Consider the following 27,475-nt stretch of genomic DNA (forward strand, 5'->3'; position numbering starts at 1 on the left):
TATTCCCGCTGTTTGATTGGACAAGTTCGGTCACGATGGGTTGTCGACGATTTCCTGAACAGCGAGCTTATATGGAAGGTAAAGCCTTCTACTGATCCTCTTGAAGATATCATCTTCTCTTTGATCTACGAGGAGGATCTCGTTTCTGTTGGCGAGGAGCTGTCTCGACGAGCAAGGGAAAAGCTGGAAAGGTCAGACACTTCTAAAAAATCGATCTTCGTACCAGACCCTTCAAACCCTGGTGGACTCTTGTTCTTACCCGTTAAAACTCGGTGGAAAGACCCCACAGGTGCTCCGCAACCCGTGGGGATCCGAGCCAAAACATCGACATCATCCTGCGGCACTAAACCGCCATACTTAACGTCATCAGGAGATGCGATCGTCCTGTTTACCATATAAGTTCTCCTCAACTTCCTTCCGTATTAAGAGCACTCGATATCCTGGCTACAGAAGCTGGGCAGAAAGAAGGGTGTGTATGGGGGCTTGGTCTGGGAAGCGAGCTAGTACAGACCTGGAAAGAGTTGCCAGGAAGGGACGTTAAGATGGGAAGGAAGGGAGAGGTCGATGGGCATTTATTGGGGGTTGCTTGGTATGGCAAGGAAGAAGATAAGGGCCTTGGAGAGATGGACAATGTGGGGATGGTGTTAATTTATTATACTAGGTCTTGTACCCATGAATCATTCTGACACAGAGAACCATCGAGATCCGAATCGTTTAGAAAAGGACACGGAAGAGATATACAGAAGCCATCGCCAACCAAGTTTATACATTTGTACTAAATGCCCATGTGCCCTAAAAATGAAACAAATGAATCGAAGTATCGAAAGGTAAATAAAGAGAAGAGTCGGTCTTGCCGGGTTTTAGATGCTATGCTCATACACATGCGTGTTTCAAAGCCGCTTTAAAGGAGAGCAAGGGCGGCACCGGCAAAGGCGAGGACACCACCCACAGCGGGAGCGACCATACCTGCACCTGAGGAAGAGCTATCGGAAGAAGAAGAAGAAGAAGCAGAGGCGGAGGCAGATTGAGAGACAGAACGGGAGGCGGAGCCGCCAGTGGTACCAGAGACAGCAGAAGTGCGGTCAGCAGCTGAGGTGGTGGAGGCGACAGCGGCAGCGGCAGAAGAAGCGGTCTCACTGCCAGAAGAAGCAGCGGCGGGAGAAGAGCTGGAGGCAGCGTCGGAGTCAGAGGTAGCAGCAGGAGTGGAGTTGGTGCCAGCAGCGTTAGAAGTAGTACCGATGACGACAGCGGCAGTGTCAGAAGCGGCAGCGCCACCACCAGTAGCAGTGAGGCTTGGAGCGGTGTAATCGCCTTTTTATCGCGTCAATAGGGCTCACAAGTAAAGGGATGCAGCTAACTTACTAGTAGCGATGGTAGGGAGGGCCTTGGTGGTGAAGCTCTCGCTGGCACCAGTGTAGTTCTGGTTGGCACAAGACTCCTGAAGAGCCTGGAAGTCGGAAACCTGGGTAGCAGCAGTGTTGCCATTGGCAGTATTACAAGAGGCACAGTTGAAGATGTTCTCAAGGTAAGTGCCATCACCTAATGAGAAGGACGTCAACACTGAAGGCGACGTGATTTCGTCGAGATACTTGACTCACATTGGCAGGCAACGTCAGTGGAGCTACAGGTGGTGAAATCGCATTCAAAGAAACACTGAGAAATGGCGGCAGGACAAGCAGTCTGGGCGGAAGTCAAGACGGAGGCCACGGCGGAAGCGTCATTAGAGCTCAAGCAGGTCGCGCAAGCAGACGCGTCGGAGGGGAAGTTGTTGCAGAAGCAGCTGTAGGCCTCTGTACCATCGGTGTAAGTGGCCTGTGTAAGAGTCAGTATACGGCGCGTCGACGAGTTACAAAAACAATTCTTACCTCACAAAGGTAAGCAGCCTTGACGGTTTCAGCACAATCAGATGCGCAAGTCTGTGGGACCTGCATGAGGGATGGTGAGTTGTCGCATCAACTTTTATGGACATGTTCCCTTTGGAGTACTCACGTATTGCCAGTTTGGGGCGGCCTGACCACGGACCACGGCAGCACTAATGGCCAAGGTAGCAAGGAAGGAGAGAGTCTTGGACATCGTTATAAAATAAACTTTATTATTAGAAGGCTTAAGAAAAAGTGTCAAGAGAAGATAGAAAACGTGAGTAAAAGCCAAGAGAGTAGAAGATAAGCAAGAGGAAAATAGGAAAGAAGAATGGCTGAAAGGGGCTTTATATGGATCTTGCGGGGGTTGACGGGCCTGGTTTAACGGGAGCAGATGAACATTCTAATTTCTTTCACGGGAAGCGAAAGAGCGATCTGATCATCCGCACGCGTCGTCTAACTGAAGCTAATAACCAAACAACAATCAAACAATCAAAACGCGAAAAAAAAGGCGTCAGGGACAGGCACCAGGAACTAGGAACTCAATAATACTTCACGACGTACATAACATATCCGGGCCTTGTTGGAATTTGAGGCACGTGCTACGTACAGTATCCTTTGCTGGCTTCCTTTGGCCTTCGTTTCTACACGCCAGATGTCCCAGTTCAATGCTTTCCCCTTTCTCGTTTTAATAACTGCAATAACAATGGTCTCAAGGAAGCTACGACCTGAGATATAAAGCTCAGAAGAGGGAGGATGTCCGTCGTCGCCATTCCTGATGGGTGGTGAGGACAGAGGTATTTATTTGTGGTTGCTAATAACAAGCAATTCCAAGAAGATACTGCTACTACTGCTACAAATACTAGTTCGATCGATATAACTACAGAAGACGAGACGACCAAGCTTAAGAATGGGATAAGAAGAATAGTAGTGCGGTATCTGTGTGGAGCTTGTGCAATCCAATGTCTCGCGTGGATGGAAGGATGATGATGCATCAAGATTATATATGATGATTTTGATGCAAAAATAATGAATCAGTTAATGCACAACGAATGGTACTCTAGTACCTTTAGGAACATTTACTATTTCATAGATTTCCACGGGTGAGTCTGGCGCAGCATCAGGACGCTCCAGAAGAGAGATTTGATGCCGGAGGTTGTCGATGAAGGTTGTTATCGAAAAGAGAAGTGATGGAATAATGATGCTTTAAAAAAGTGTAATGTCTAGGCAGCGTAGTATATGATGGAAGCATGGAAATGTTGAGAACGGAGATCCCCAACAAAAGCAAGACATGTCATAAACCTTGTAATCATTGTAAACATTGTACGTCTCGTATAGCCATTCCTCGTTCTAGATCACTCATCTCATATATCCAGCCCACAAGTCTACCGACATCCCTTGTGGCCGTTTCTTCACGCAGAGGCCCTCTTTCCCGATCTAGACGACCCTCACTCTTATAACAGATCCACCTATATTCCAATGGGTAACACTATAAAAAGTCCTAAAGGAGGCAAACCCACGGGGCAACAATGGTGTATTACTATACGGTACTCTAGTGGGAGTAGTCATACTTCTCGAAGAAAGTCTTGGCATCTCTCGTCTACAACTTCCTTATCAGCTCAAAGCGACGACCCCTTAGCGAGTAACACTTACATCCGTCTTGGGCCCTCTCGTCCTTCCCTTCTCATTTTCTTTCTGCCTTCTCAGATCTCTATCCTCCCTCAACCAGCCTAATGCCAACTCGAAAAGCGTTTCCTCTTGCAACCCTTTGTCGGCAGGAGGCCAAGCGATGAGGCCACGAGGAGTTGAGCCTAGCTGGATGTGACAAATTTTTGTAGGGAATTTTTTGAGGCCATCAAAGATGTGGGTGGCATCTGTTAAAATAATCCTTCGTCAGTACCATCGACGTCGAGAGAAGGAGGAAAGTAGAATGTAAACACGCACAGACAATAGTAGCCCCTCTTGTTTCGGATTCAGAAATCAGAAAATCAATCAAGTCTGCACGAACGAGCACATCCAGATCAACAGTGACTTCATCCAGAAGCAAGACATCCCATTCTCCCATAAGTCCCATACAAAGCTGGACCCGACGACGCTCTCCATCAGAGATTTGGTGCATATGCCTGCATATTGGTTAGTGAAAGACGGTTGAGACACGCATAGCCCATTTACCAGTCAAGATCGACATCGAGGATCCTCAAAAGCCTATCTCTCCTCTCCTTGTGCCTGTAACCCCCCACAGAGTCTAAGAAATGAGAAACAACAATGTCCGAGCGAACAACGGGGTTGGAGGACCATTCTGTTCCGAGATAGACAACACCCTACAATCGTCCGTACTGCGTCAGACTATATGCTTGTTTGAAATGGACCCATCTTTGAGCCACAAGGAGGTGAGAAGGGACGCACACCTGGAGGGCTCATGAATACGTCCTGCCCCAAGATCCGACAAGTCCTCGTCTTGGTCAATCTCTTGCCTGCTAAAATCCTTAAAAGTGTCGATTTTCCCGCTAAATCCCAGAGCAGTCATTAGCTTAGCTTATTTTCAGCTGATCATTCTGTAAAAATGCGGGACGAACCTCCGTTAGCACCCAATAGCAGACACCTATCCCCCTTTCGAAGCTCGAGGTTCACATTTTCGAGGACTGGATCGTCTCCTTCTTTCCATGAATAGGTGAGACTTTGACAGTCGATGGCCAGTTGATCCGCCGCTGGCATAATGGTCAGTCAATGGGGATGCGCCTGATCAGATAAAGTCTAGAAGAGAGCTAATCGAATAAAAAGGCGGAAAAGACTGAAAAAGTCATATTGGCTCCACGAATCGGTGGTCGATGGGACGAATGCTTCGTTTATACGCTATGGCGTCAACAATTCGGAGATAGTCCGACAACCTCCACTTTACCGCGCTGCACACTTTTTTTTATAAGGCAAAATCAAGGCAAAATATGTATAGCCTTGAGAGGTCCATCTTCTCCGAAAGCCAAATTTAGTAGATCCGCAAGCCTGCCACTGAGTACAGTAATACAAACAACGAATGTATCCCTCTTCGCTCAACTGGTCTCTTGAAAGCGTCTAACAGCAGCGCACTGACATCTGACCATGGACACTTTGAATGTCCGTCACTTCAACGTAGTTTGACCTTCTTTTCTCAATTCAGGCCCATTTATGCCGGTATGCCGGTAGAAGTGACTGCATCTAGGCCTTCTATGAAATCCTAATCTACGTATCACAGCTAATAAGCAACCAATGGCGACTCTCACCTCCTGTCTGACTTATCTATTCTAGTCAACGCAGGTTATTTTGTTTCTATATCAGTTTATCAGTAACAGAAAATGAGTCGCCTAGGACATTCTCACCTTTGGCCATTGATCGGTATTGCAATTCTGTGACACGCATTACAACTGCTATCAACAAGTTCGGGCATACTCCAAGCAGAGCTAAGCCATGCGGCTAACCTTCTCAACGATTTCTATTCCAGCACAGAAATCATGAGTTGAAGATCCTCGAATGCTGAATATCGTGTCTCCCCATCAAAACTTCTCCAAGTGGCCACGTAGTTGCCGGTCCCTTCTCAGCATCCTCCGTCCATGCCCAGAGATCTTCTTCCTCCCCACTTTTCTCGGCCTTGTCCTCAATAATACCGGTGGTGCAGTTGCTCAGTTTCTCAACTTCTTGATTGATGATGTCCCGGTAAGGGTGAAGGAGAAGCTGGGAGGAAGCGTATGGACCGATGATGTTCAGACGGACGGCCGAGGAGAGGAGGGAGCGTGCGTGAAGGAAAAGATGTAGGTGCAAAGCTCGATCTGCGACGACGAATAATCAATAAAAAGAACTATTTCATGGGGTATGACAACTTACCAACGGGTAGTCCCAAGGCAGCTGTAATAACACCCCAGCAAACAGCCAAGTGCCCCGGAACCTTCTCCAAGATTACCATTTTCTTATAACCTTCTATGATCTTGACGCCCATTTCATCGGTCGATCCGGGGCCTCCTCCATCGTCATTCAAGTACTCATCAATCCCTACCGGACGGCTCAGCCCACGGGAGAAAAGGGTGAGCATAGCTACACCTTGAGCTTTCGATGACCGCCGACCAACGTGAGACAGGAGCGTGCACTCGTGATACTTGTCTAGCGCCTGTATCTTTTGGAGCACTCTCTGCACCTCATCTTCTATTATGCCAGTCCCAGCTTTGGAAGCTTTACGGGAATCATCTACACAAGTCCATCCATCCTTGACAAACCCTCCGGTTGTACTAGCATAGTTACTCACTTCGGCCCTCGCAAAATCAACCAAACCTCCTGTCATACTCTTCTTTCCCGGGACACCACCATCTTTAAATTCTTTGGATGTGTAAGAGTACTGTGAAGAAAGAAATCCGTGTTTGGCGAATGATTCGAGGCCAGAGGAGGATACGAAACCGCCAGTAGGGAGGTTCGAGTCGGTAAGGACATAAAGCAGGTGTAGCTCCTTAGCGCATGGATTTAGTGAAGCCATAAGGATCCGCCCCTTTGAGTCTTGAGTATAGGTAGTTGAATTCTAGGCCTATCAATAAGCCAACAGGAAGGAAGACAGTAAGGGTTTTGTAATAACTTCACAGCGGAAGATCATATGACAGGGTTTGCCGGTGACAATATAAATGGAGGAGTGATGATCTATATAATATATGGCATATGGTGGTGGTGGTGCGTGGTGGTGGTTGATATTCGTGATGTGGAATGCGCCCACTTCTGTTAACTGCAGACGGAACCAGATAAGTATCCGAGAACCGAACTTAGCCGAAACAAGTCGAGAGTGGGGACCGGAGACCGGAGATGAGAGATCAACAACGAACAGCGAATTCGACAACGATACACGACTGTCTCCTTCGTTTGCCATATCTTGTGTTTCTTTGGCCCACAGTATTGTCGTTCAACTCCTTCCAAGATGGCGCTTCTGTCTGACAAGCTTCAAGAGTTTACCATCAAGGCAGCCAATCAAAGCCAAATCGAACTGCACGCTAAGGCTTCTTATGTGATCTGGCCTAGAGCTCAAAGCTTCGAGGTCAGTAGTGGGTTACCCTACATGTTGAGCCTGTCACTGTATAAAGTGTCTGACTTCTCAAGTAGGAGTATTGGGAGGTATATAAGACGGAGCGAAGGGAAGCACCATGGGGTAAAGATGCATTCCAAACTTGGTAAGTCAACATTGAACTAGTGGTTACCAAGCTGACTCGAGATACCAGGGTTCTTGTGCACAGGGATGACCCAGAAGGTGAGGTCTATGCTGCATGTAAAACGTGAGAGCTCATGAGTTTATCTGTTAGTCTCGCTGATGTGCTGCACAGGTATCGACGAAAGGCGTTTGTCAAACATCGAGGAGCCGATGATATCGAAGATGGATATGTGTATGGTATTGCCTCGGTAGTGACTCCAAAGCAACATCTTCGCGAGTACACCAAGAATGGTTTATCTAACATGGACTGACATTATGTGGGCTGTAGGCAACGGTTACGCGACTCGCCTCTTGAGCCTTCTGCATCGATATCTCGGTCCTGAGAACACACTCCCTCCTGTACCAGAATCATGGGGCAAAGACCAGCCCTATATTCAACTTCCCCCTGATATCGCACCTAAAATACCGAAAGCCTTAGGATCCATACTCTGGTCAGACGTCGGATCGACCTTTTATTCGCGCTGTCTGAGTGGTCAAGGTCGACAGGGATGGATCGTAGACGATGCCTTGAACGGAGAGCTTGTGTGGAAGATCTTGCCCAGCGCCGATCCTGTAGAAGAAGTGTATACCTGGATTTATCAAGAAGGACTTGTTTCAGTTGGCCAGGAATTGTCTGTGCGTGCTCAGAACGAGCTTAGGAAATCAGATACTACGGAGAGGTCCATCTTCTTGCAAGACCCTGCAAACCCTGGGACCCTCTTCTTCCTTCCGGTGAAAAGCACATGGTTGAACCCCGAATTCAAGTCTCTTCCTGTGGGACTTCGCATCAAGGCATCATCCGGTAACTCTACAGAAGATGCTATCGTCCTATTCACCGTATCCAATCGTTCCATCAGGAAACGCTTTCTCATAACCTTAATATCCAATCTTGCCCCTTTGCAACTCCCATCTGTCCTGAAAGCATTCGACATTCTCGCCGCCAAAGTCGGACACGAAGAAGGATGTGCTTGGGGCCTTGAGGCGGAGAGTGAGCTGGTGAAAGCTTGGAAGGCGCTTTCGGAGAGAGAGGTTAGGGTGGGGAGAAGGGAGGAGGTTGATGGGCATCTATTGGGTGTCGCTTGGTATGGTCCGGAAGAAGACAGGGGTATGCTGGGAGACGGGCAGATGTGGAGCTGGTGTTAGAGCAATTGATTCTATTATATGTAATACGAGTGCATGTTTATGGGTAAAAGCGTTGATTGGTTTTTCGTATCTTTTGAACTGTTGCAGATTGCAGACATGTGGGCCGTCAGTTATAGTAGTAGGTAAAAACCGGTGGAGCCATGCGCTGGTAAACGCCAAAAAACATTGCAGCGCTCGTTTTTGGTCTATTAGGTCAACGTGACACAATACCGGCATCATTAACGTCATCAATTTCTGCAGTACGAGTAATCCATATAGTGCTCAGTCCGTCATGCCTCAGCTCATGCTACATGCAACGTCACGGTAGGTGTCAGCACAATTTCATGATATACTTAGACATGCTATACTTGTTATACTTGTTTTCCATATGCTTATCTAAATTCCAAAGCTGATTATTAAAAAGGAAGAGTACGAAAGATAGATTCGATATAGTGTAGACACAAGCCATGTCCGATGCGCAAACCCGTCTCCGGCAGTTTACAACGCGCGCAGCCAATACGAGCCAGATCGAGCAACATGCTCGCGCATCTTATGCTGTTTGGGCCAAAGGGAAGAGCTGGGAGGTGAGTTTGAGTTTTCTCTTCGCCCGTGATCAGCCATCAAGAGAATCGTCTGATGGCCTACCTGGGGATTCATCTAGGAATTCTGGGGAATCTTTCAGTGGGAGCTGAATGATGCTCAATGGGGTAAAGATGCGCTTGTGACTTGGTAAGTAGCTGTTGTTTGTTAATTATTCTTAGTGTTATCATATTTGACGGTTGGTTAGGGTACTCATACGAACAGATGATCCAGAAGGTGAAATTTATGCAGGTTGCAAGACGTAAGAAATGCGGGATACTGGAAACCTGGAGGGTTTAAACTCACTTGGCATTCCGGTTTTAGGTATCGAAGGAAGGGTTGGGTCAAGCACCGTGGAGCAAACGATATCGAACCGGGCTTTGTATACGACGTTACATTCGTCGTAACTCCTAAACAGCATCTCCGTACGTTCAGCCTAGCGAACGGTGTATCGGGTATTAATTCACCACGTAATAGGAAACGGCTACGCTAATCGACTTTTAAGCGTACTTCATCGCCATCTTGCCCCTTCATCAACTATTCCACCCATCCCAGAGGCTTGGGACAAAGATCAACTATCCATATCGGCCTCTCCTGATATCATCGCTCGTACTCCCAAGGCTTTTGGATCTATCCTCTGGTCAGATATTGGCTCGACCTATTACGCTCGTTGCGCCATCAGCCCAGATAGACCTGGCTGGATAGTAGATGACTCGCAGAATGGTGAACTGGTATGGAAGATCCTCCCTCCTAAAGATGACGCCGAAGAGGGTTTCGAATGGCTTTACCTTGAAGACTTGGACGCTATCGGCGAGGAGCTGTCCGACCGCTTGAAGGAGAAGCTAAGACAGGCAGATACTACCGAGAGAGCCCTCTTTATCCAAGACCCAGCAACGCCCGGTACATTATCCTACGTCCCTGCCAAAGGCGTTAGACTAAGCCCCACATCTCAACGCCTCCCTGTGGGTCTTCGTATCAAGTCCTCATCAGGGAACGCCTCCGAAGATGCTATCGTCCTCATTACCGTTACCTGTATTCCATTCGGAGAACGATTTTTGATCACTTTCATATCTAATCTGACGCCAGCCCAGCTGCCTCTGGTCCTTCGAGCGTGCGATAAGCTTGCAGCGGATGCTGGGCACGAAGAAGGTTGGGTGTGGGGTGTTAATGGAGAGGTTGGACTTGTAAAGGCTTGGAATGAGGAACCCGGGAGAGAAGTTAAAGTTGGAAGAAGACCAGAGCAACATGGTCATTTACTTGCTGTTGCATGGTATGGAGCTGAAGAGGAGAAGGGGACGATAATGGAATCGCAGATCTGGAGCTGGGGATAGACGCATAAGACGCCATTGTCATACGTAGACTCTACATTCCTTATGCCCCACATTACGTACTTGTTTGGCAGGGCATATTGTATGCATGCGATGTTTCTCGTATCACAGATCATCCATCATGCATGCCTCGCCGACGGGTCATTCGCCAACTGCATGCCGTGGATGGCCACCAGTCTCGCTTAACTGCTTGCCAGGACCCCGCGTCTCTAGAATATTTACCCGAGGGCTCAACTTTTTCCTCGCGGACGGAGCTTGCTTGCTTTTCGCAGCGTGGCTAAACTCGCGGATCAGTGGAAAAAGTTCGCACCAGCACCACGACTGACGCACGAGTACTTATTTATATTTGTCAACGTGCGTACAGTATGTGATGCATTACTGATCTCTATAGTGTATAGTACATATACATCTCCCCTGCACCGGAAAGTTGACAATAAAAATAGATAATAGATATACATAAAAATATAATGACACTTACGACCGACTCTCGAACGCAAAAACTGCAGCAATTCACTATCCGAGCTGCGAACTTTAGTCAAGCTGAGCAACATGCCCGAGCTGCTTGGGCCATCTGGAACAAGGGCAAGACATGGCAAGTGGGTTGAAAAGAGATTTTTCCACAAGGACGACATGCTGATTCCATCTAGCAATTCTGGGAAATCTTCCAAATGGAGATCAACGAGGCTGAATGGGGTAAAGAGGCGCTCGTCTGCTGGTAAGTGCAATTGAGACACAGCACTAATTCAATTAATGACCGAATTTAGGGTGTTAGTTCGCTTAGATGATCCCGAAGGCGACATTTACGCTGGATGCAAGACGTATGTCCATTACATTACTGTACTGTGTACGAGCTTTTGTTGACTGGTGGAGGATAGCTTCCGACGAAACGCCTGGGTAAAGCACCGAGGAGCAGATGACATCGAAGAGGGTTATGTGTACGATGTGACTTATGTCGTCACTCCCAAGCAACATCTTCGTAAGATCTTGAGCTCAAATGAAATGTGCCTTAGTGCTGATGCACTGTCACAGGTAACGGCTATGCCAACCGTCTTCTCAGTCTTCTTCATCGCTACCTCGGCCCTGAAGCCAAACTTCCACCTGTGCCAGAATCATGGGGAAGGGACCAACCAACCCTCCCCCTCTCTCCCGAAGTTGCCTCTCGAGTCCCAAAGGCTATAGGATCCTATCTTTGGTCAGACATTGGCTCTACCTTTTACTCTCGATGCTCTATCGGCGAGAATCGTCCGGGATGGGTCGTTGAGGAGCCCTCCATCACCGAACTGGTCTGGAAGATTCATCCTTCAACTGTGTCTATTGAAGAGCCTCTGGAATGGCTTTATATAGACGATCTGAAAGCCGTCGCGGAGGAGCTGCACGTCCGTCAGCAAAAGAGGTTGAGAGAAGCTAACACTTCTGAACGATCTCTTTTCCTTGCCGATCCGGCAACTCCAGGCAGCTTGGGATATCTTACCATCAAGGGTTCTTGGTCAACACCGACAGACATATCTTTGCCTGCCGGTTTACGCATCAAATCAGCATCTGGCAACCCCTCTGACGATGCGATCATTCTTTTCACCCTTCACTGCAGCCTCATCGCACCTCGTTTCTTGATCCGATTCGTCTCCAACCTCTCCCCGGCTCAACTGCCTGTTGCTCTTTCAGCGTTTGATGACATTGCCACCCAGGCGGGTCATACAGAGGGATGTGTTTGGGGCTTGACGGAGGAGAAGGAATTGGTAGAGGCCTGGAGAGCTCAACCTGGAAGGGAAGTGGCTATCGGAAGGAGACCAGAGCTTGATGGGCATATGCTGGGTGTGGCATGGTATGGAAAGGAGGAGGACAACGGTGGTTTATTAGACACTCAAATGTGGGGCTGGCAATAGGTTTGTTTCACCTACCAGTTTGTCCGCTAGATGGCGATGTGCGAAGAAAATTAGATTTTCCTTTATGACACTACACAACATCCTTTCAACTGTCTCGTGCTCGCTCCTTTGAGAAAATCTACTTACTGGCTATTATTCACGTGTTGCTAACCCAAAAATCTCTTTATAGTTGACTTTGGCTCCAAAGACGCTGCCCATCTCCTTAGGTACGAAGATCAAGCTGGAAAAGAAGCGCAACCATGCGAAGCTTTCTCAAATCCATTTTCAAGCCATCACCATCTTCGAACCGATCGACCCGGCCCCGGAAAAGGTCAAGAGAGTCGCCATTTACTACCCGTTATTACTCAGAATACAATCCGCAACCGGAGGATCTTGGAACCCTCCCTGATGCTTTACAAGGGCAGCTCATGATTGACAATAACGAAGAGACGGAGAGCACTATTCCGCGACTACTTCGGGTTCTGGAAGATCGTGGACAGTCAGGGGAAGAGGGCATGATTACGCCTTACCTTCATGAGGGCAGAAATTATAGGACTGGAGATACTATCACTACAAGCTCATTGTCCATTAATGAGAGAGTTGGTCTTGTTGAAGCAGTCCTTCAGGCGAATGACGAAGCTGTCAGTGAGTATGGCCTCCGGGGGCTTTTCTCTCAACATTAATGCAAAGGTCAAATTGTTAGACGATCTGGAGAAGTTGTTGCAAACAGCTTTCGGAATGGCCCCCAACTCCCGTTTACTTGGACAGATGATGAATCTACTAGAGACTCAAAGGTATGAGATTAATGAAATGAAGCCGTACATCGAGTCTAGGCCTTTCCCATCTCTTCGTATGCCTTTTCCTATCTCTGGGCAAAAACGGTAATTAATAGTCGGACAGTCACTCTTCAACAGATCTATGCTAAAGTTGATGGAGAGATCAACAATCTGGCCGATCTACCGGATACTGTGGCAAGGGATACGCTGGTGACGCTTGTACAAGTCTTACAAGAGGGTGAATCCTTATAAACCATCACTGGACTACCACTGACGTTAATCACATTACTCAGGCCCAGACTACTTGATTGATGTCTGCCTGATCTCTAACATAGTATGGTACGCCAAAATTGTCGACCTCTCCTACGCTGCATCTATTCAGCATATGCTGGACAAGGCTATTGACCAAAAGAGCAATCTTACAACTTTTCGAGGTGCTGTCGAATCCATTCTTGCTATAAGTGCTGCGTTGTCTGTCGATTTCTTGGATGATCAAACGGCTGAAAATGCCTATAGGGACTTGGGCGCCTTGTTAAGACAGGTAAATATGGTGGGACGTGACTGAAAAGGTAAACTGAGACCATCACAGTTAGAATTGAGAATGGAATCAAGCAAAGAGATCACTCCTGAGACTATTATTGTAAATAGTGTGGTAGGGAGTTCAGCTACAACGGGGGCCAGTACACCAACCCCTCCACCCATGCCTGGATACGCAGCCGACACGTCTATATTATCGCCCGCTGTCTTATCCCCCTCATCTTCATTTCCTTCGTCTCCTAATGCTTCCGAATTCAAATCCATAGATATGAAGGAGCTTCAGACCCATTTTGGTACCGGAGTCAGTACACCTGTAACACCTTTATCCGGATTGTCATCTTTCGACGCCACACCGACCGACACCACTGCCAAGCCCACACGGTCTCCGTCCTCTTCGGCAGTGTCAGTGGCAGGATCGGACAGTTCCGAGGAGATTTGGGAGTACCGAGGTCAGTTCCTGACCCGCTCGGCATTGGACCTTGTTTTGAGACAAGAAACTCTTGCGCAAGCGGATAGCTCCGGCCAATACGCAGGAGAGGCATCATGGGATGATTTGAGGGGCACATGGATACCTGTTTGGGTCAAGAAACTCAAATTAAGTGATTTGGCGGAAGGGGAGATACCGGATTCAAGTCCTGCTGGATTCCAAGAGCGAGATACGGATGCGTGGGGAAACAAGATTGGATGGTATGGACTGCATAAGGAGATGTATTACAAAGAAGAACCAAAGTGGGAATTAAAAGATTAATCTATATTGCTGTTGATTTATTATACATTCATACAGTGACATGACTCCCACAAGTCTTGACTCCTACCAAAGTCCTTTACGCCTTGACTTTCTCCAACCCAGGAAGGAACTCATAACCACCCTCTTTCCTGACCTTGTCGAAAATCTGAACTTCCTGTCAGCTAAAGGCTTAAAAACTGCACTGTGGTAGTATCCTCACCTCCATAGTCATCGTCGTCTCCGCATGCGGCATGCTCGGACACTCCTTCAACCCGTCTCTCAGACACCTGGCCACAGCATCGGCTTCCCAATACAGCCCAAACCCATCGAAAGTCATATCGATTGTCTCATCCTCGTAGTCCCCGTCCTCAATCTCGGGGTTAAGAAGTCTACGGATAGTATACTTTTGAGGGCGAGAAGTGAGGCCATGAACGAGGATCTCTCCCTTGGAGCCAACGATACGGGTATTTTGATATTTTTGAACATTGGAGAGAAGATTTGTCGTGCCTACAAAGATTGTCAATTCGTACGCCGATGAAGCCTTGATATAATGTCAGCTTACAGAATGACACGGCGTTCAACTTAGGGAAGGTCAAGGTGATGCTGGTTGCAAGGTCGACACCAGTGTGGTGTTGTAGCATCGTACTGCCAACCTTGTCAGGAGGTGTGAGCTGATTCATAGGATGGCGGTAGAGGATCATCATTGTCTACATATGGTTCCGCACGATATGTCAGCCAACCTTTCGCCACAACGGGCGAAGTATGGACTGAGAACTTACCCACACGAGAGGGTAAGGTCCAAGATCAAGGAGGCTACCACCGCCAAGCTCAGCAGCGAACAGTCGGTTTGTATTAGGTCGTTTCTTGTAGGCGTCCATGGCGAGGTCCGAGTACATGCATCTGATCTCACCGATAAGGTTGTCTTCATGGATAGCTTTCTGAATGGCTAACATAACGGGGTTGAATCGGGTCCAAACGGCTGAAGCAGCAAGTCGGTGGTTTGTTTCTGACTCTGTGGTTTTCAAACTTACCTTCCATAAGGAAAACATCGTTCTTTTTGGCAATTGAGACAAGGTGCTTCCACTCTGCGGCATTGAGGGTTGCTGGCTACCATGAGAAGTTACTTAAAGAAGACCATAACTCTGGATCGAGCCTACTTTCTCCAGAAGGCAGTTTTTGCCAGCTTCCAAAGCGAGCTTGGCATCCTCATAATGAGCAATGTTCATACTACCCACATACACAATGTTGACATTCTATGTCATCCACTCAGTCAGTCGGAGGAGTCAACACCTCTTATTGAACACACTCACAGGATCCTCCACAACGCCTTTGTATGAACCGTATGCTTTGGGCTTGAAGTCCACAAGTCCATCTTGTTGACCCGCAGCTCCATTGGGACAGTATTTGCTGATGAAATCCTCTGCTTTGGAAAGCGAACGGGACCCAACAGCAGCAATGGCATGAGAGACGTCTGTGACGTTTCTTGAGGCCATGGGACGGCCGATATCTTTGGTAAATTCGGATGAAATCCAACCACATCCAAGAATACCCCACCGAGCGACGAAGGGTTGTTTAGAAGACATACTGGTGATATATCGTAGTAGCGATCTGGGAGGAGTCATGAAGGCGAGGTTATTGCGGCTGTTTTGTGACTAAATAGAGCGCGCTTGGCAAGGAGAGGGAGTTCAGAGGATGCATGGAGGTGGATAGAGAAGAAGGGACATGGGATGATGGGACGAAGCATATATCTCCGGGCCGGTGTCCGGGATGATAGATAAAGATCGGTCCGATATTTGCGTCCGCGCGACCAACTGGTGCTGAGAACACAACAACAAACCAGAAAGTACGTACTACGTAGAAGGAAGAACTGGCCTTGTGTTCGTCAGTTCATGTTTTATGCATGTGGGAGCGGTGGGAAACCGGTCAGTTTTCCCCAGACGGTGCGTATACGGCCTACGTCGTAACAAAATACATTAGGGTATATATACAATCGTTACACAGAGAGTTTGTCATCGACTTCATCCGTCCTCTCGTCCTCTTATTACTTGGCCCCGCGAATCAGTCTCTTGACTTCTGCTCCAGAGATATTCATATCATTCCTCTCCATATCATCCTCAGTCACGACCTTCTTTTTCCCAAGCGTCCTGTCAGAGTATCAGCATGGATATTAGTCACGGATTTGAGTGCAGAACTCACCTCTTCTTCTTCACCGTTGTCTTTATCGGCAACTCATCGTCATCATCATCGCCAAGCTGAAGTTGTCCCACTCTCACGCTCAGAGGACCTGGAGTCTCGAACACAGGCTCCCGAGACTTCTCTGTCTTAGAAGTTGCCTTTGAGGTCGCGTCGTGGGTCATCTTGTTTCCCTTGACAGCTCCGGGAGTTAGTGGGCTAGATGCCTGCAGCCTGGAAGGAACCTTGGCAGGAATACGCTTGATGGGGTTGCTATCCTTGCGCTTGACACTAGATAGACGACGAGGTGGGGAAGGCTCGCTCTCATCATCTTCTGAAACTTCTTCGTCAGAGATGGTAAATGCCGAGCCATCCGAATCGGGTCCTTCCTCTTCCTCTTCCTCCTCTTCCTCCTCTTCCTCCTCTTCCTCCTCTTCCTCTTTCTCCTCTTCCTCCTCACTTTCTTCTTCCTCCTCATCATTTTCCTTTTCTTCTTCTTCTTCAATACCCTCCTTCTCTTCATTTTCATGCACCATAGATCTCTCATCCTCGCTCCTGGTAAGCTCATCTTCATACTCTTCGTCATGTTTCTTAACCTCCTCTTTTATCATTTCTCTATCACTCTCCCGATCAGCTAGTGTACGGTGACTTGTGGAGTCACGAGAAATTGTGAGCTTAGGGATAGTGGATGCAGGTTTGGCAAGGAAAGGATCGGAGTGGGAGGAAACCATGGAATCGTCGCCAGAAACAAGCTATAAGAATAGAATAAGCATTTGACCGGTACCATCTTCCAGTTAAAAGCCTCCGAAATTCGACTTACCAAAGACTCATCAATGGCGGACTCAAAGCTCTTCTCTATGCTCAGGTCATCTCGCGACTCATCGCGATCCGCATATGAAGATTCGGCAGGAGAGAGTTCATATCGAGCGATACGTGATACAGCAGGCGTCATAGTACGCATGACAATGTCGATCTTTCGGTCAGCTTTGAGCTCGCTCGCTGCGACCTGGAGATGAACACATCCGATTAACGATTATGCTGGATAGATATAGGAAAAGATCAACTTACATGTTCGTTCAATCGCTGAGAAAATTCTTTGTGCATTCTTTGCATTGCCTCTTGCATCTCTCGGGCAACTTCCTCGCGTACTTCAACTTCGATGGCAGCCGCCCGCATTTCGGATTCATAAAGCTAATCACTATTAGTAATATTCCTCATACATTAGTTGAAATCGTCGAGAGATACTCACTCTGGTTTTCATTTCCTTGAGCTGATCAAACAGATACTCCACAAGCAGATCCTTGTCCTCCTCATCTTCATCCTCCGCATCCTCCTCTTTGACTTCCAACTCTTCCTCAACCATGACAAAACCTTGACTCTCCCTTTCCGCAAAAATCTTACTTTTCATCGCCTGGCTCGCCGCACCATCATCTTTCGGGATGACCGGAACAGTCACCTTGATTTTCATAGGCGCGCTGACAGCATGTTTGAAAGCATTAAACTGGGTGCTAATTTGACGTTTGAGGAGTGGGAGGCCGACTCGATTGGAAGCGGTGGTCTGCACTTCGCGGGCAGAAGCGGAAAACCGCATGACATGCGAGTTCTCGTCGAAGCCTGTGTCGTATGGATTGACGTTGATGATGATCACCTATGTTTCCGGTCAGATTACATGCTGGAGGGAGGGTGATCGCTCTTACTGCTCGCCCATCACCAACAAAGAAGTTTTGGAAGATCTCTGTCAATTTTGAATGTCTAAACGGTACGACCGCAATCCTTTTCTTGACTCCCACGGCAGAGGATGCTGACAACTTTTGCTGATTCGACCGCAGTACTTCAAGGCATTGACCCAACACCATGAGCGACTTGTTGATGTTACCCGCCTCCTTCAATCTGTCACCAGTAGTATGCGTGTTCCTATTCCTCTCAGAGCCAGCGAGATCAACAATGGCGAGGCGGGAGACTTGAGCGGAATCGGGGTCCTCGGGTGCGCCATTGTGGACACGGACGACTTTGATGGTGAAAATGCCATGACTTCGGCTGGATTCTCGGTTCGCGAGGGTACCGAATACTTGCCGAGCGTTCTGGCCAGATCGGAAGACCGCAAGAGCTTCCTACACGGCAAGAGCTTGAATTTAGCTCGAGCCTGGTGAAGGTTGAAATGACTCACTTCTCTGGTTCGCACACGGACATCTTTCAGCCCAGCGATATATTTTCCATTTCCATCAGGATCATTCTTCAAGCTAAGGGCCTGCCTCTTGAGCACACCTCCACCACCATTCGCCATGGCAGCCATGTTAAAGGAGGAATTGAGGACGGATGGAATACCTTGCATGTGAGATGTTCGAGGAAACTTGTCATAAGTTGCTCTGGGGCGAGGAAAAATGGAAGCTGACGGAGAGGATGTTGGGAGTACAGCTTCGAGGAGATCGAAAATCTATGGCCAAGGACATATGAGTATTGCCGGTTTACACACGTTTATGCGAAAAAGATAATCACGAACCTTCTCATTATACACCTCAGCGTACGATATAAAAACAGCATAAGAGAAGTTTTTATCGACCTTCACGGCTGGAGGAGAATGTTAGCTCAGCCGTAAAAAACGCAACGGGTCTCTCTAACCTTCGTCTGTCCTCGGTTCCGTTGCAGCCAGAGGGTCAACAATGTTCAGGGAGCCATCAACTTCGTCGCACAAGACCACATCTGCAAGGCCTTGAGGTTGAAGCTGAGAAGAGATATTAGCAACTGTCACTGATGAGATAATGCACTCACGTTTGCTTTGCTTTCTGAACCCTCGATTGAATTGAAAACGACATCAATGGCCCTAGGAAGCACACCTCTCTCTGTCGTCGATGTTGTATTCCCACCTTGAATGGTATACGACTTCCCGCTATTGCTTACACCATAAGCAAATAGAAGACCATTCTCTCCTTGTAACAGTTTCTCCACAAGGGGAAGAGTAGTAGTCGTGAAAAAGGGAGATTGAGCCGTATCGGGAGGAAAGACTCGATCGAATGAGAAGAGATGGGGTGGTCTAGGAATGTGGTGCCGAGCATTCTCCTGGAATTATATCAGTCTATTAATCTTCCACCAACTCGACTTATAATGGACTGACTGCAGGAGCGCGCATCAACACATCAGTCTCTGACTGAATCTCGAGATACGGTCGGGCTGTCGAAACCAAATCTGGGACCGGAGGCGGCCGTATTCTCAAGTACGCCTGATTGTCGTTGTCAGCAGTTGTTACAGGGCTTTGAAAGCGCTATTTATCTGTACCTTTAGACTCTCAGCACTTGCTTCAGGTTTAGAAATGGGTTGTGCGGCAAGCTTTGCTCTCGGTGTCGATGCCTATAAACAGACAAAATTCGTCAAGATTGCAATTGAATTCTTTCGTTTTCGGCAACTTACCACCTTCTCTTTCTGTCCAATCTTCCCTGATACCTTTCTAAACCCTTCTTTTCCTTTTGTGAGGAAGCCTGGTTGTCTTGAGGTTTCTGCAGGACTTGCAACGGCCTCTTTAGCAGCCCGAAGACGAGTGACTCTGCCGGTAGCAGGCGCTGTTGCTGCGCTTTTGGGGGGGAGACGCGGTTTGGAGGAAGCACTCGGCGTTGCTGGAGGTGGAGCCATTGTCATTGATTATTGTGTATAATAAGCCGTATGAGCAATATTGTAGAGAAGTAACAAGTGAAGGCAGTCGCGTTTAGGAATTATTGAGTACGTGTTGTTGTTTATGTTGCAACAATAAATAAATAACAAATAAATAATATTAACAATCATCACACTCATCAAACTAACAACAACAACAACAACGACGCAACAAACAACAACAATCAAACATGACAACAACAATCGTCGCTCTTCAAAATGCCATATCACATCGGGTCTCCGGGGGCTTTGAGAGATAAACCTAAAATATAGCGAGAACGACGACATAACCCCTTGCATAGTACAGCATGATATCGTCACGCATGCGTTTCCCCAGCGAAAGCGATCAGGGCTCAAGCGATTGATCTTACGGCTACCCCGCGGTTTCTTCAATTCTCCCAGAAGATCCTGTCCCAAGATGGCGGAGCCGCCTTATACTACCTTCACCAAATGGCAAAAGCTGTCGCTCGTCGTCGTTGCATCTCTCTCAGCCTCCTTCAGCGGCTTTGCATCTAATATATATTTCCCTGCTATTCCAGTCATGGCTACCTCCCTTGGCACCTCTATTGAAAACATTAATTTGACGGTGACGTCGTATATGATCTTCCAAGCTATCACTCCGACATTTTGGGGGTAAGACGATTGCAATTCAAACGGAACCGGCAGGGACATGCTAACGGGTCTTAGTGCCATTTCTGACGCTTATGGCAGACGACTGGTCCTCATATCCACACTTACGGTATTCTTCTCTGCTTGCATTGGCCTTGCGTTAGTCAAGCACTATTACCAGCTTGTCATCCTGCGGTGTTTGCAAAGTACCGGAAGCGCAAGTACCATTGCAATCGGCTCAGGCATCATTGGAGATGTGGCAGACAGGAAAGAGCGGGGAAGCTATATGGGCTTCTTTCAAACAGGTCTTCTACTTCCATTAGGTGAATACAAGCGTCTGAGTCGCAATAGCTGCTTGGAACTGATGCTAACCATGAGCAGCTATTGGACCTGTTTTAGGCGGTATTTTTGCTCAAACATTAGGCTGGCGGGCCATCTTTTGGTTTTTTGTCATTTACGCAGGGATATTCCTTCTAATTCTGGCACTATTTCTGCCGGAAACTTTGAGGCGTATAGTAGGCAACGGTGCTATCTACCCTCCTGCTCGATCACGAACGCCTTTGGAGCATTTCCTAGCTTCGAGGGACAAAACCCTACCCCCTATAACTTCAGCAACACCCATACGACCGGACTGGATAGCCCCTTTGCGCATTCTCTTTGTACCTGACGTTTTTTTAACGCTTTCCTTTCTCTCTCTACATTACGCAACATGGCAGATGGCGATTACAGCCCAATCTTCTCTGTTCAAGAGCATTTACAACCTGAACGAAATTGAGATTGGTCTTACTTTTATCGCCAACGGCTTTGGCTGTATGCTCGGTACTCTTTCAATTGGTCGGTTCCTCGACTATGACTACCAGCATTTCAAGAAAAAGTTTTCCGGACCTACATCAGACTTCCCCATCGAGCAAGCCCGGCTTCGTACTGTCTGGTTCTGGTCTCCGTTCCAGTGCGCCGCAGTCCTATGGTTTGGCTGGACGTTGGATCAAAAGGTACACATGGCGTCCCCTATTGTCGCATCTTTTGTCCTAGCATGGGCAGCGATGTCCATCCAAGCCGTTATTAGTACCTTTATCGTCGACATATTCCCCAAATCAAGCGCATCTGCTACAGCCGCTCTCAACCTCGCCAGATGTCTGATGGGTGCCGGTGCAACAGCTTCGGTAGAACCGTCGATCAATACTTTGGGTGTTGGTTTCACATTTACACTATGGGCATGTCTAATGGCATTGTCGTTGGCGTTTGTTGGAGTACAAATGCGCTTTGGCCCAGCATGGCGGAAAAGAAGAGAAAAAAGACTTGAAGAAGGGGAGAAGGGCTAGGTATCCCGGCCGTCATTACATAGAATCAATGGTCAGAACGGTATGTGCAAAAAAGGTTCAGGCATTAGGTAACCAACCTATTAAACCTTTTGCCAGACCAACAACGATGCGCTTGATCGCAGGCTGTATACCATCTCAGCAGCTCAATCGGGCATGACCGCGAGCGAAGTGAAGCTGGCATGATTTAACTGATCGTATCATAGGGTCCTCATGATGCCCAAGGAGGACATTGCAGCTGTCAGAGGTTGTCGCTCAGGAATTAGAAGGAGGGGATCTTTGAAGATTGCCAGGACATACCGCGCCTATATATCAATATTGACTTTCATACGTTTATACTTCAACACCTGAAGACAACCAAGAGATAATATGACCAAAGTATTCTTGGTCCAACTTAAGCTGCGCAAGCGGGGACGATAGAAGAAGATCGCCCTAAATACCTTCTCCACAACTCCTGAGTAACCCTTTTCCTTTCACCAGCGGCGCCTTGCTCTCCGCTCATCAAGCTCTTGTTTTCAAATGCCCTCCTACCGAGGAAAGGCATGACTTCCTCGAGCTTGCCATAGGCGATGTACTTGAAAGCGACGGGCTGACCGTCGTTAACGAATCTAGCAGCGTTGCGATCTGTAAGGTCGTCCTTCATGCCGTACAGCTGCGCTATCCTGACTCTACCTCTCACGTCCTTCTTCAATCTCATCAACCCACTGGATCCCTTTTCAGCCAAGCCGTTTTTAAGCAGATTCTCACAGATGATATCACAAGATTCGGGGTTGTGAGTACCGAAAATGACGCTTAGCGCTCGTTCGGGGTGAAAAGATTTGAGTTGATCAGAGAGGGTGGTGAGGATGGTGGAGATGGAACCGTCGTAAGAGACATCGGTGACAGGCTTGTTGGGCCAGATGGGGTCCGCACCCAGGCGATCTTCATCAAGCCATTTCTTGCGTTCTTGGAGGTGATAGGCACCACGGACGAGTTTGAGACCGAGAGCGTAACCGTTGGCCTCTGCATGTTGGATTGCGTGCATGAGGTGGGTTGGTTGACGACGTAGGTATGACTGGTAGGTCCCGCTAAAACAGCGAGGTCAATTTAGCTTTCGAAAATGACCAAGGATGGGAAATTCACTAGATAAGAGGGCCATTCCACTTCTCACTCTTTGACTTTGGAGGCTTATTGAATACTTCAGACAAGAGGAGAGTGTAGCCATCCAAGGCTGGCTGGTACCATGTGTGCTCGGCATCAATGATGAGCACAACGCTTCAAGAGGTCAGATATTACCCAAAAAGTGGAAACCTGGAAGTACCTACTCGTTCTCTTTAGCTTTTTCCCCAATCTTCCTTAAATTGTACCAAAGGTCGCTAAGTACTTCTAGATCATCTTCTTTCAACCCTGGATCAGTCTCCAATACTCCGATATCATCCCATTTATCCTTCAAAGCGAACAGTTCTCTTGGATCGCCGAAATTGAGGTCTTTTGTACGAGCAAGGACTTGACAGTCGAGAGATTCGGGGGTACATGGGTAAGGTACAAAAAGAGGGGTGTTTGGGGCGTTAGTGGAGCTGGATTCGGCCAGGGATCGTAGACGAAGCAAAGTGTAAGAGGCCCGCTCAAGGACATTGGGGTCAACGATACCGGTCTGAAAGAGCATTATCCGTCCACTCTTGTTCATCGAAAGAAACATCTTGAAAACTCACAACCTTGAGAGCGAAGCCGGTGGCACCTCTTTGTTCGACAGGCAGACTTCTTTCATATTCTCCACTCTTTTCCAATGCCATCATGACTTGCTCTAGCCTGTGCTTCCTTTCTCTCTGGCGCCTTGCCTCCTTTCCATAAGTATTATCGTCTTGTAACTGAGATTCATCAACTTCAGCAGAGTAGTTTAACATTGCCCCTATCCCCCTAGTGCGCAGGGCTTTCAAAGACGAAATGCAGTCTTCCACAGTCTCACCTGGAACAAATTGCTCGAAGAAAGTGTTCCGGACGAACCATTCTGTGGGCAGGCGCAAAGGAGAATTAATAAGGATGGATAATATCTTTGGAGAGTAGTCGACGACGCCTGGGAAGGAAATGAGCGAGTAAACTAGCCATGTTCGAAGAAGCTGGGCTGTAGATGCGATTTGAAGGGAAGAGGAGCCAGCACCAGGAAATGGTTCGGTCTCAGCTGAGAGAGTGGGAACAAGAAGAAAACCGGCCGGGAGAAATGCGAGAGGGTAGAGATAACGACGACGGAAGCGGCGGGAGCTAAAACCAGAGCTAGGGCCCGATTCAGAGCCAGAATCAGAAGAAATGGAGGAAGAAGTGGTGGTGAAATATACACAACAACTATCATAACCAGTCCCAAGTGAAGGTATCCAAGCTGGTCTGAACTGCCTTCTAAAACGGACAGGTTGTGTGGATGGGATCACGAAGCGGGAAGCACGCATGTTGAGGGAGGCTTGGTTGACGATGATCTGACAGATCATGATTCACATTTCTTCACTATATTTATATATGCCAAGCACGCAGCTGTGCGTAATTCACACAGATAATAAGGCAAACTCTAATCCAAGGCGGCCTCGGCCAAAATTGACTAGTGGACGAATCCGCTTTATCACCGTGGTCAGTTCACGGCATTGAAAGCTCCCTCGGACGGAGTTCGAAGAGGGAAGGCTGCCTCTTCTACGTAGCTTCCCAGGATCCAGGCACATGCCGCCCGCTGCTATCTCGTGATGGCAGTATCTTATCGCGGTATTAGAAGAAAAAGCCGAGTGTGGCGGCTTTAATTTTCGGAACAGCCGACGTGTATCGTGCAGGGTGCGCAGTAATTGTTCCGTCACTAACGAAGGAATTGTCACGAACGACCGATCGATCATTTATATCTTGACATGATTTTCGTCAGTCCTATGCGCCATCTGAGGACTGATTCCGGAGTCGCAAGAACCATGTGGCAAGGTACAGGATATGTGCTGTCAACATGATATGTGGGCAGTAGTGTATGTAAGACTTACTCGTTAATAACTGAATAAAGAGAAGAAGAGAGAGCCGTGTTGCAAGCACTACGTAAAAAGATTCATTTATGTCTCTGTACGATGAAACTATCGGAAGATCAGCTGTATCCCATTCTCTTACCAACTGTGGCTACTGTTATTAAGGAGATGTTTGACTCGCCTTTTCAAAACCAAATGTGCGACTGCGTGAACCTTAGGAATGCCCCATTACTATAGATAATATACACCAAAACCCATCATATACCAAGTCCATTCCCCAAGGTGTCGCTCCATTCAAACAAAAAATTACTGGTACGATATAATACCAGCATCATGATGCCGCAACTTCTGTAATAGCTGTAATTATGCATTGTACAGTACATGGCAGTCTATATCTAAACACAAGAAACCCCCAAAAGATGACGGATACTACTGACGGGACTCTGTTACACCTTACATTTCCACTTGAGCGCCTTATACTGAGCCACCAAAAAATCTTCTCTTTAACTCGGCCGCCACTCGCCTCATTTCTGCTGCTGCACCGTGATCACCGCTCATCAAACTCTTGTTCTCAATCGCCCGCCTACCAAGGTAAGGCATAACCTCTGAAAGCTTGCCGTATGCCATGTATTTGAGAGCAACGGGCTTGCCATCATTGACGAACTTTCTGGCCATACGATCTGTGAGGTCGTCCTTCATACCCAGCAACTGCGCAATCCTAACCTTGCCCCGCACGTCCTCTCTCAATTTCAACATCTTCGCTTCCCCTACTTCCTTGGCAAGACCGTTCCTGAGCAAGTTCTCACAGACGAGATCACAAGACTCAGGGTTGTGGGTACCGAACGCAACGCTCAAAGCGAGTTCGGGGTGGGGAGACTTAAGTTGGGAGGCGAGAGTGGTCATGATGGTGGAGATAGAGCCATTGTAAGCGACGTCAGTAGCAGATTTGTTGGGCCAGATGGGAGCGGCACCGACACGGCCCTCGTCGGACCACTTCTTGCGTTCTTGCTCAAAGTAGGCACCACGGACGAGCTTGACACCGAGGGCGTAGCCGTTGGCTTCGGCGTGTTGTATGGCGTGAATAAGGTGTGTGGGTTGACGGCAGAGGTAGGTCTGATAAGTACCGCTGCAATGGGTTAGTTAAGGATGAAAGGGAGACACTCGAAAGAAGAACTCACTAAATCAGAGGACCAGTCCAGGTCTCCTCTTTGGAAGTGGGAGGTCGATTGAACTCTTGAGAAAGAAGAAGGGTGTATGCGTCCAAAGCTGGCTGGTACCAAGTGTACTCGGCATCAACATAGAGAATGATGCTGAGATCTGTCAGCATTACAAATATGATGGCCTGGGTTCAATCAACTCACTCGTTCTCCTTAGCCTTGTGACCAATCTTCTGCAACTTGTACCACAACTGTCTAAGCTCCTCAAGGTCACCCTCTTGCAATCCAGGATCCTTTTCCAAAACACCCATGTCATCCCACTTGCCCTTCAAAGCAAGGAGCTCCTTGCCATCACCTAGCTTAAGGTCGGGAGTACGGGCAACGACTTGCCGGTCCAGGGTTTCGGGAGTACCAGGGTAGGGGACGAAAAGATGAGTGTTGGGGGCTGTGGGAGAATTGGACTTGGCAAGAGGACGTAATCGGAGAAGGGTGTACGAAGCTCTTTCAAGGATGTTGGGGTCAATAAGGCCAGTCTAGAGGATTTATATTAGTACATATTTCTTCGATTTTGCCAAGGAACGAACGCACGATCTTTAGAGCGAAACCAGTAACACCTCTCTGGTCAACGGGCAAGCTTCTTTCATATTCTCCAGCAGCCTCCAAAGCAGTGATGATAGTCTCAAACTTCTTTTCTCTCTCCTTCCTGTTCCTTTCCTCCTTGGAAGGAGCAGTCTCGGTCAACTGCGACTCGTCTACTTCGGCAGAGTAGTTTAACATGGCACCAACGTTCCTCTCCCTGAAAGCCTTCAAAGTAGGCATACATCCCTCTACAGTCTCACCAGCGACGAATTGGCCAAAAAAGGTGTGTCGGACGAACCATTCAGTGGGGCCGCGTAAAGAAGAGTTGATAAAGAAGTTAAGAACGGCAGGAGAGTAGTCAACAACGCCAGGCATAGAGATGATGGCGTAGACGAACCAAGTCCGGAGAAGCTCGGAGGTCGTAGAAGTGGAGAGAGAAGTGGGCACAGGAATGGCATCTGGCTCAGAGTCGGCAGAGAGGACAGGGAGTAAGAGCAAGCCAACAGGGAGGATAGCAAGGGGATAAAGGAGTCGGCGGCGAAAGCTGGACCCAGAACCAGAGGAAGGAGAAAGGCCGATTGTGAGGCAACGGCTGCTTCCAGCGCCAAAGGAAGGAGCCCAGGTAATCCTGAGCTGGCGGAAGCTAGAAGATTGTCGAAAAGGAGTTGTCATTCGAAAAGGTCTCATGATCGGTCGGATTGCGGACATCTTGCGCGTTGTGGACCGTTCGTTGTTACACTGAGTTTGAGAGAAGATCGCAGAAAGAAAGGATTGGGAAAGCGATGTTGACTATTTCTAACAAGATGTTCCACCAGCGTAACAGTTGGCACAAGGGAGGCCAGCGAGCTTTTCTGTTTTACCACTACACCCACTGACGGACGGACAACACAAGACGGAGTCTACAAATCGCCTCTCAGGAACCATAGGCATTACCGCTTCGGCTGACGCCGAGGCACACAAGCCCAGGAATTCGTCAGGGATCTTAGGGGGTGATAAGAACTTCTGTGCGGCTTTCCCGGTGGCCCTGACGCGGGCAGCGTTTTGACGGCCGCG

At 48.1% G+C, this 27,475-nt stretch overlaps 12 protein-coding genes across 12 annotated transcripts; 5 read left to right on the forward strand and 7 right to left on the reverse strand.

Annotated features, from left to right (window-relative positions):
• Positions 1–901: 901 nt before the first annotated feature.
• On the reverse strand, positions 902–2,073 carry CNBE4750 (hypothetical protein; the record flags this gene model as incomplete). The annotated part of the gene is made up of 5 exons (XM_770109.1): positions 902–1,311; positions 1,363–1,539; positions 1,599–1,812; positions 1,866–1,925; positions 1,990–2,073. 5 exons carry the CDS (start codon positions 2,071–2,073, stop codon positions 902–904), a joined length of 945 nt encoding a protein of 314 aa, XP_775202.1.
• Positions 2,074–3,494: 1,421 nt separating this feature from the next.
• Positions 3,495–4,574, reverse strand: CNBE4760 (hypothetical protein; the record flags this gene model as incomplete). The annotated part of the gene is made up of 5 exons (XM_770110.1): positions 3,495–3,733; positions 3,804–3,982; positions 4,032–4,180; positions 4,266–4,366; positions 4,436–4,574. The coding sequence occupies 5 exons, from the start codon at positions 4,572–4,574 to the stop codon at positions 3,495–3,497; spliced, it is 807 nt and encodes a 268-aa protein (XP_775203.1).
• A 768-nt stretch (positions 4,575–5,342) lies between these two features.
• On the reverse strand, positions 5,343–6,354 carry CNBE4770 (hypothetical protein; the record flags this gene model as incomplete). Its single annotated transcript, XM_770111.1, has 2 exons — positions 5,343–5,659; positions 5,715–6,354. The coding sequence occupies 2 exons, from the start codon at positions 6,352–6,354 to the stop codon at positions 5,343–5,345; spliced, it is 957 nt and encodes a 318-aa protein (XP_775204.1).
• Positions 6,355–6,783: 429 nt separating this feature from the next.
• CNBE4780 (hypothetical protein) lies at positions 6,784–8,193 on the forward strand (the record flags this gene model as incomplete). The annotated part of the gene is made up of 5 exons (XM_770112.1): positions 6,784–6,900; positions 6,966–7,033; positions 7,082–7,135; positions 7,184–7,284; positions 7,340–8,193. The coding sequence occupies 5 exons, from the start codon at positions 6,784–6,786 to the stop codon at positions 8,191–8,193; spliced, it is 1,194 nt and encodes a 397-aa protein (XP_775205.1).
• A 446-nt stretch (positions 8,194–8,639) lies between these two features.
• Positions 8,640–10,082, forward strand: CNBE4790 (hypothetical protein; the record flags this gene model as incomplete). Its single annotated transcript, XM_770113.1, has 5 exons — positions 8,640–8,756; positions 8,834–8,901; positions 8,960–9,013; positions 9,076–9,176; positions 9,229–10,082. 5 exons carry the CDS (start codon positions 8,640–8,642, stop codon positions 10,080–10,082), a joined length of 1,194 nt encoding a protein of 397 aa, XP_775206.1.
• A 464-nt stretch (positions 10,083–10,546) lies between these two features.
• CNBE4800 (hypothetical protein) lies at positions 10,547–11,962 on the forward strand (the record flags this gene model as incomplete). The annotated part of the gene is made up of 5 exons (XM_770114.1): positions 10,547–10,675; positions 10,727–10,794; positions 10,844–10,897; positions 10,955–11,055; positions 11,109–11,962. The coding sequence occupies 5 exons, from the start codon at positions 10,547–10,549 to the stop codon at positions 11,960–11,962; spliced, it is 1,206 nt and encodes a 401-aa protein (XP_775207.1).
• Positions 11,963–12,592: 630 nt separating this feature from the next.
• CNBE4810 (hypothetical protein) lies at positions 12,593–14,002 on the forward strand (the record flags this gene model as incomplete). Its single annotated transcript, XM_770115.1, has 4 exons — positions 12,593–12,791; positions 12,842–12,955; positions 13,011–13,258; positions 13,307–14,002. 4 exons carry the CDS (start codon positions 12,593–12,595, stop codon positions 14,000–14,002), a joined length of 1,257 nt encoding a protein of 418 aa, XP_775208.1.
• A 76-nt stretch (positions 14,003–14,078) lies between these two features.
• On the reverse strand, positions 14,079–15,603 carry CNBE4820 (hypothetical protein; the record flags this gene model as incomplete). Its single annotated transcript, XM_770116.1, has 7 exons — positions 14,079–14,147; positions 14,202–14,488; positions 14,544–14,688; positions 14,761–14,960; positions 15,013–15,088; positions 15,139–15,234; positions 15,292–15,603. The coding sequence occupies 7 exons, from the start codon at positions 15,601–15,603 to the stop codon at positions 14,079–14,081; spliced, it is 1,185 nt and encodes a 394-aa protein (XP_775209.1).
• A 419-nt stretch (positions 15,604–16,022) lies between these two features.
• Positions 16,023–19,783, reverse strand: CNBE4830 (hypothetical protein; the record flags this gene model as incomplete). The annotated part of the gene is made up of 13 exons (XM_770117.1): positions 16,023–16,125; positions 16,178–16,905; positions 16,974–17,159; positions 17,222–17,344; positions 17,403–17,801; positions 17,851–18,264; positions 18,321–18,587; positions 18,654–18,721; positions 18,773–18,875; positions 18,923–19,210; positions 19,266–19,370; positions 19,427–19,498; positions 19,559–19,783. 13 exons carry the CDS (start codon positions 19,781–19,783, stop codon positions 16,023–16,025), a joined length of 3,081 nt encoding a protein of 1,026 aa, XP_775210.1.
• Positions 19,784–20,213: 430 nt separating this feature from the next.
• Positions 20,214–21,726, forward strand: CNBE4840 (hypothetical protein; the record flags this gene model as incomplete). The annotated part of the gene is made up of 3 exons (XM_770118.1): positions 20,214–20,428; positions 20,483–20,727; positions 20,786–21,726. 3 exons carry the CDS (start codon positions 20,214–20,216, stop codon positions 21,724–21,726), a joined length of 1,401 nt encoding a protein of 466 aa, XP_775211.1.
• A 391-nt stretch (positions 21,727–22,117) lies between these two features.
• CNBE4850 (hypothetical protein) lies at positions 22,118–24,143 on the reverse strand (the record flags this gene model as incomplete). Its single annotated transcript, XM_770119.1, has 4 exons — positions 22,118–22,790; positions 22,846–22,977; positions 23,028–23,356; positions 23,415–24,143. 4 exons carry the CDS (start codon positions 24,141–24,143, stop codon positions 22,118–22,120), a joined length of 1,863 nt encoding a protein of 620 aa, XP_775212.1.
• Positions 24,144–25,160: 1,017 nt separating this feature from the next.
• On the reverse strand, positions 25,161–27,130 carry CNBE4860 (hypothetical protein; the record flags this gene model as incomplete). Its single annotated transcript, XM_770120.1, has 4 exons — positions 25,161–25,812; positions 25,865–25,996; positions 26,048–26,376; positions 26,432–27,130. 4 exons carry the CDS (start codon positions 27,128–27,130, stop codon positions 25,161–25,163), a joined length of 1,812 nt encoding a protein of 603 aa, XP_775213.1.
• Between the last annotated feature and the right edge of the window lie 345 nt (positions 27,131–27,475).

Source organism: Cryptococcus neoformans, chromosome 5 (genome assembly GCF_000149385.1).
Source record: "Cryptococcus neoformans var. neoformans B-3501A chromosome 5, whole genome shotgun sequence".
Classification (NCBI taxonomy): domain Eukaryota; kingdom Fungi; phylum Basidiomycota; class Tremellomycetes; order Tremellales; family Cryptococcaceae; genus Cryptococcus; species Cryptococcus deneoformans.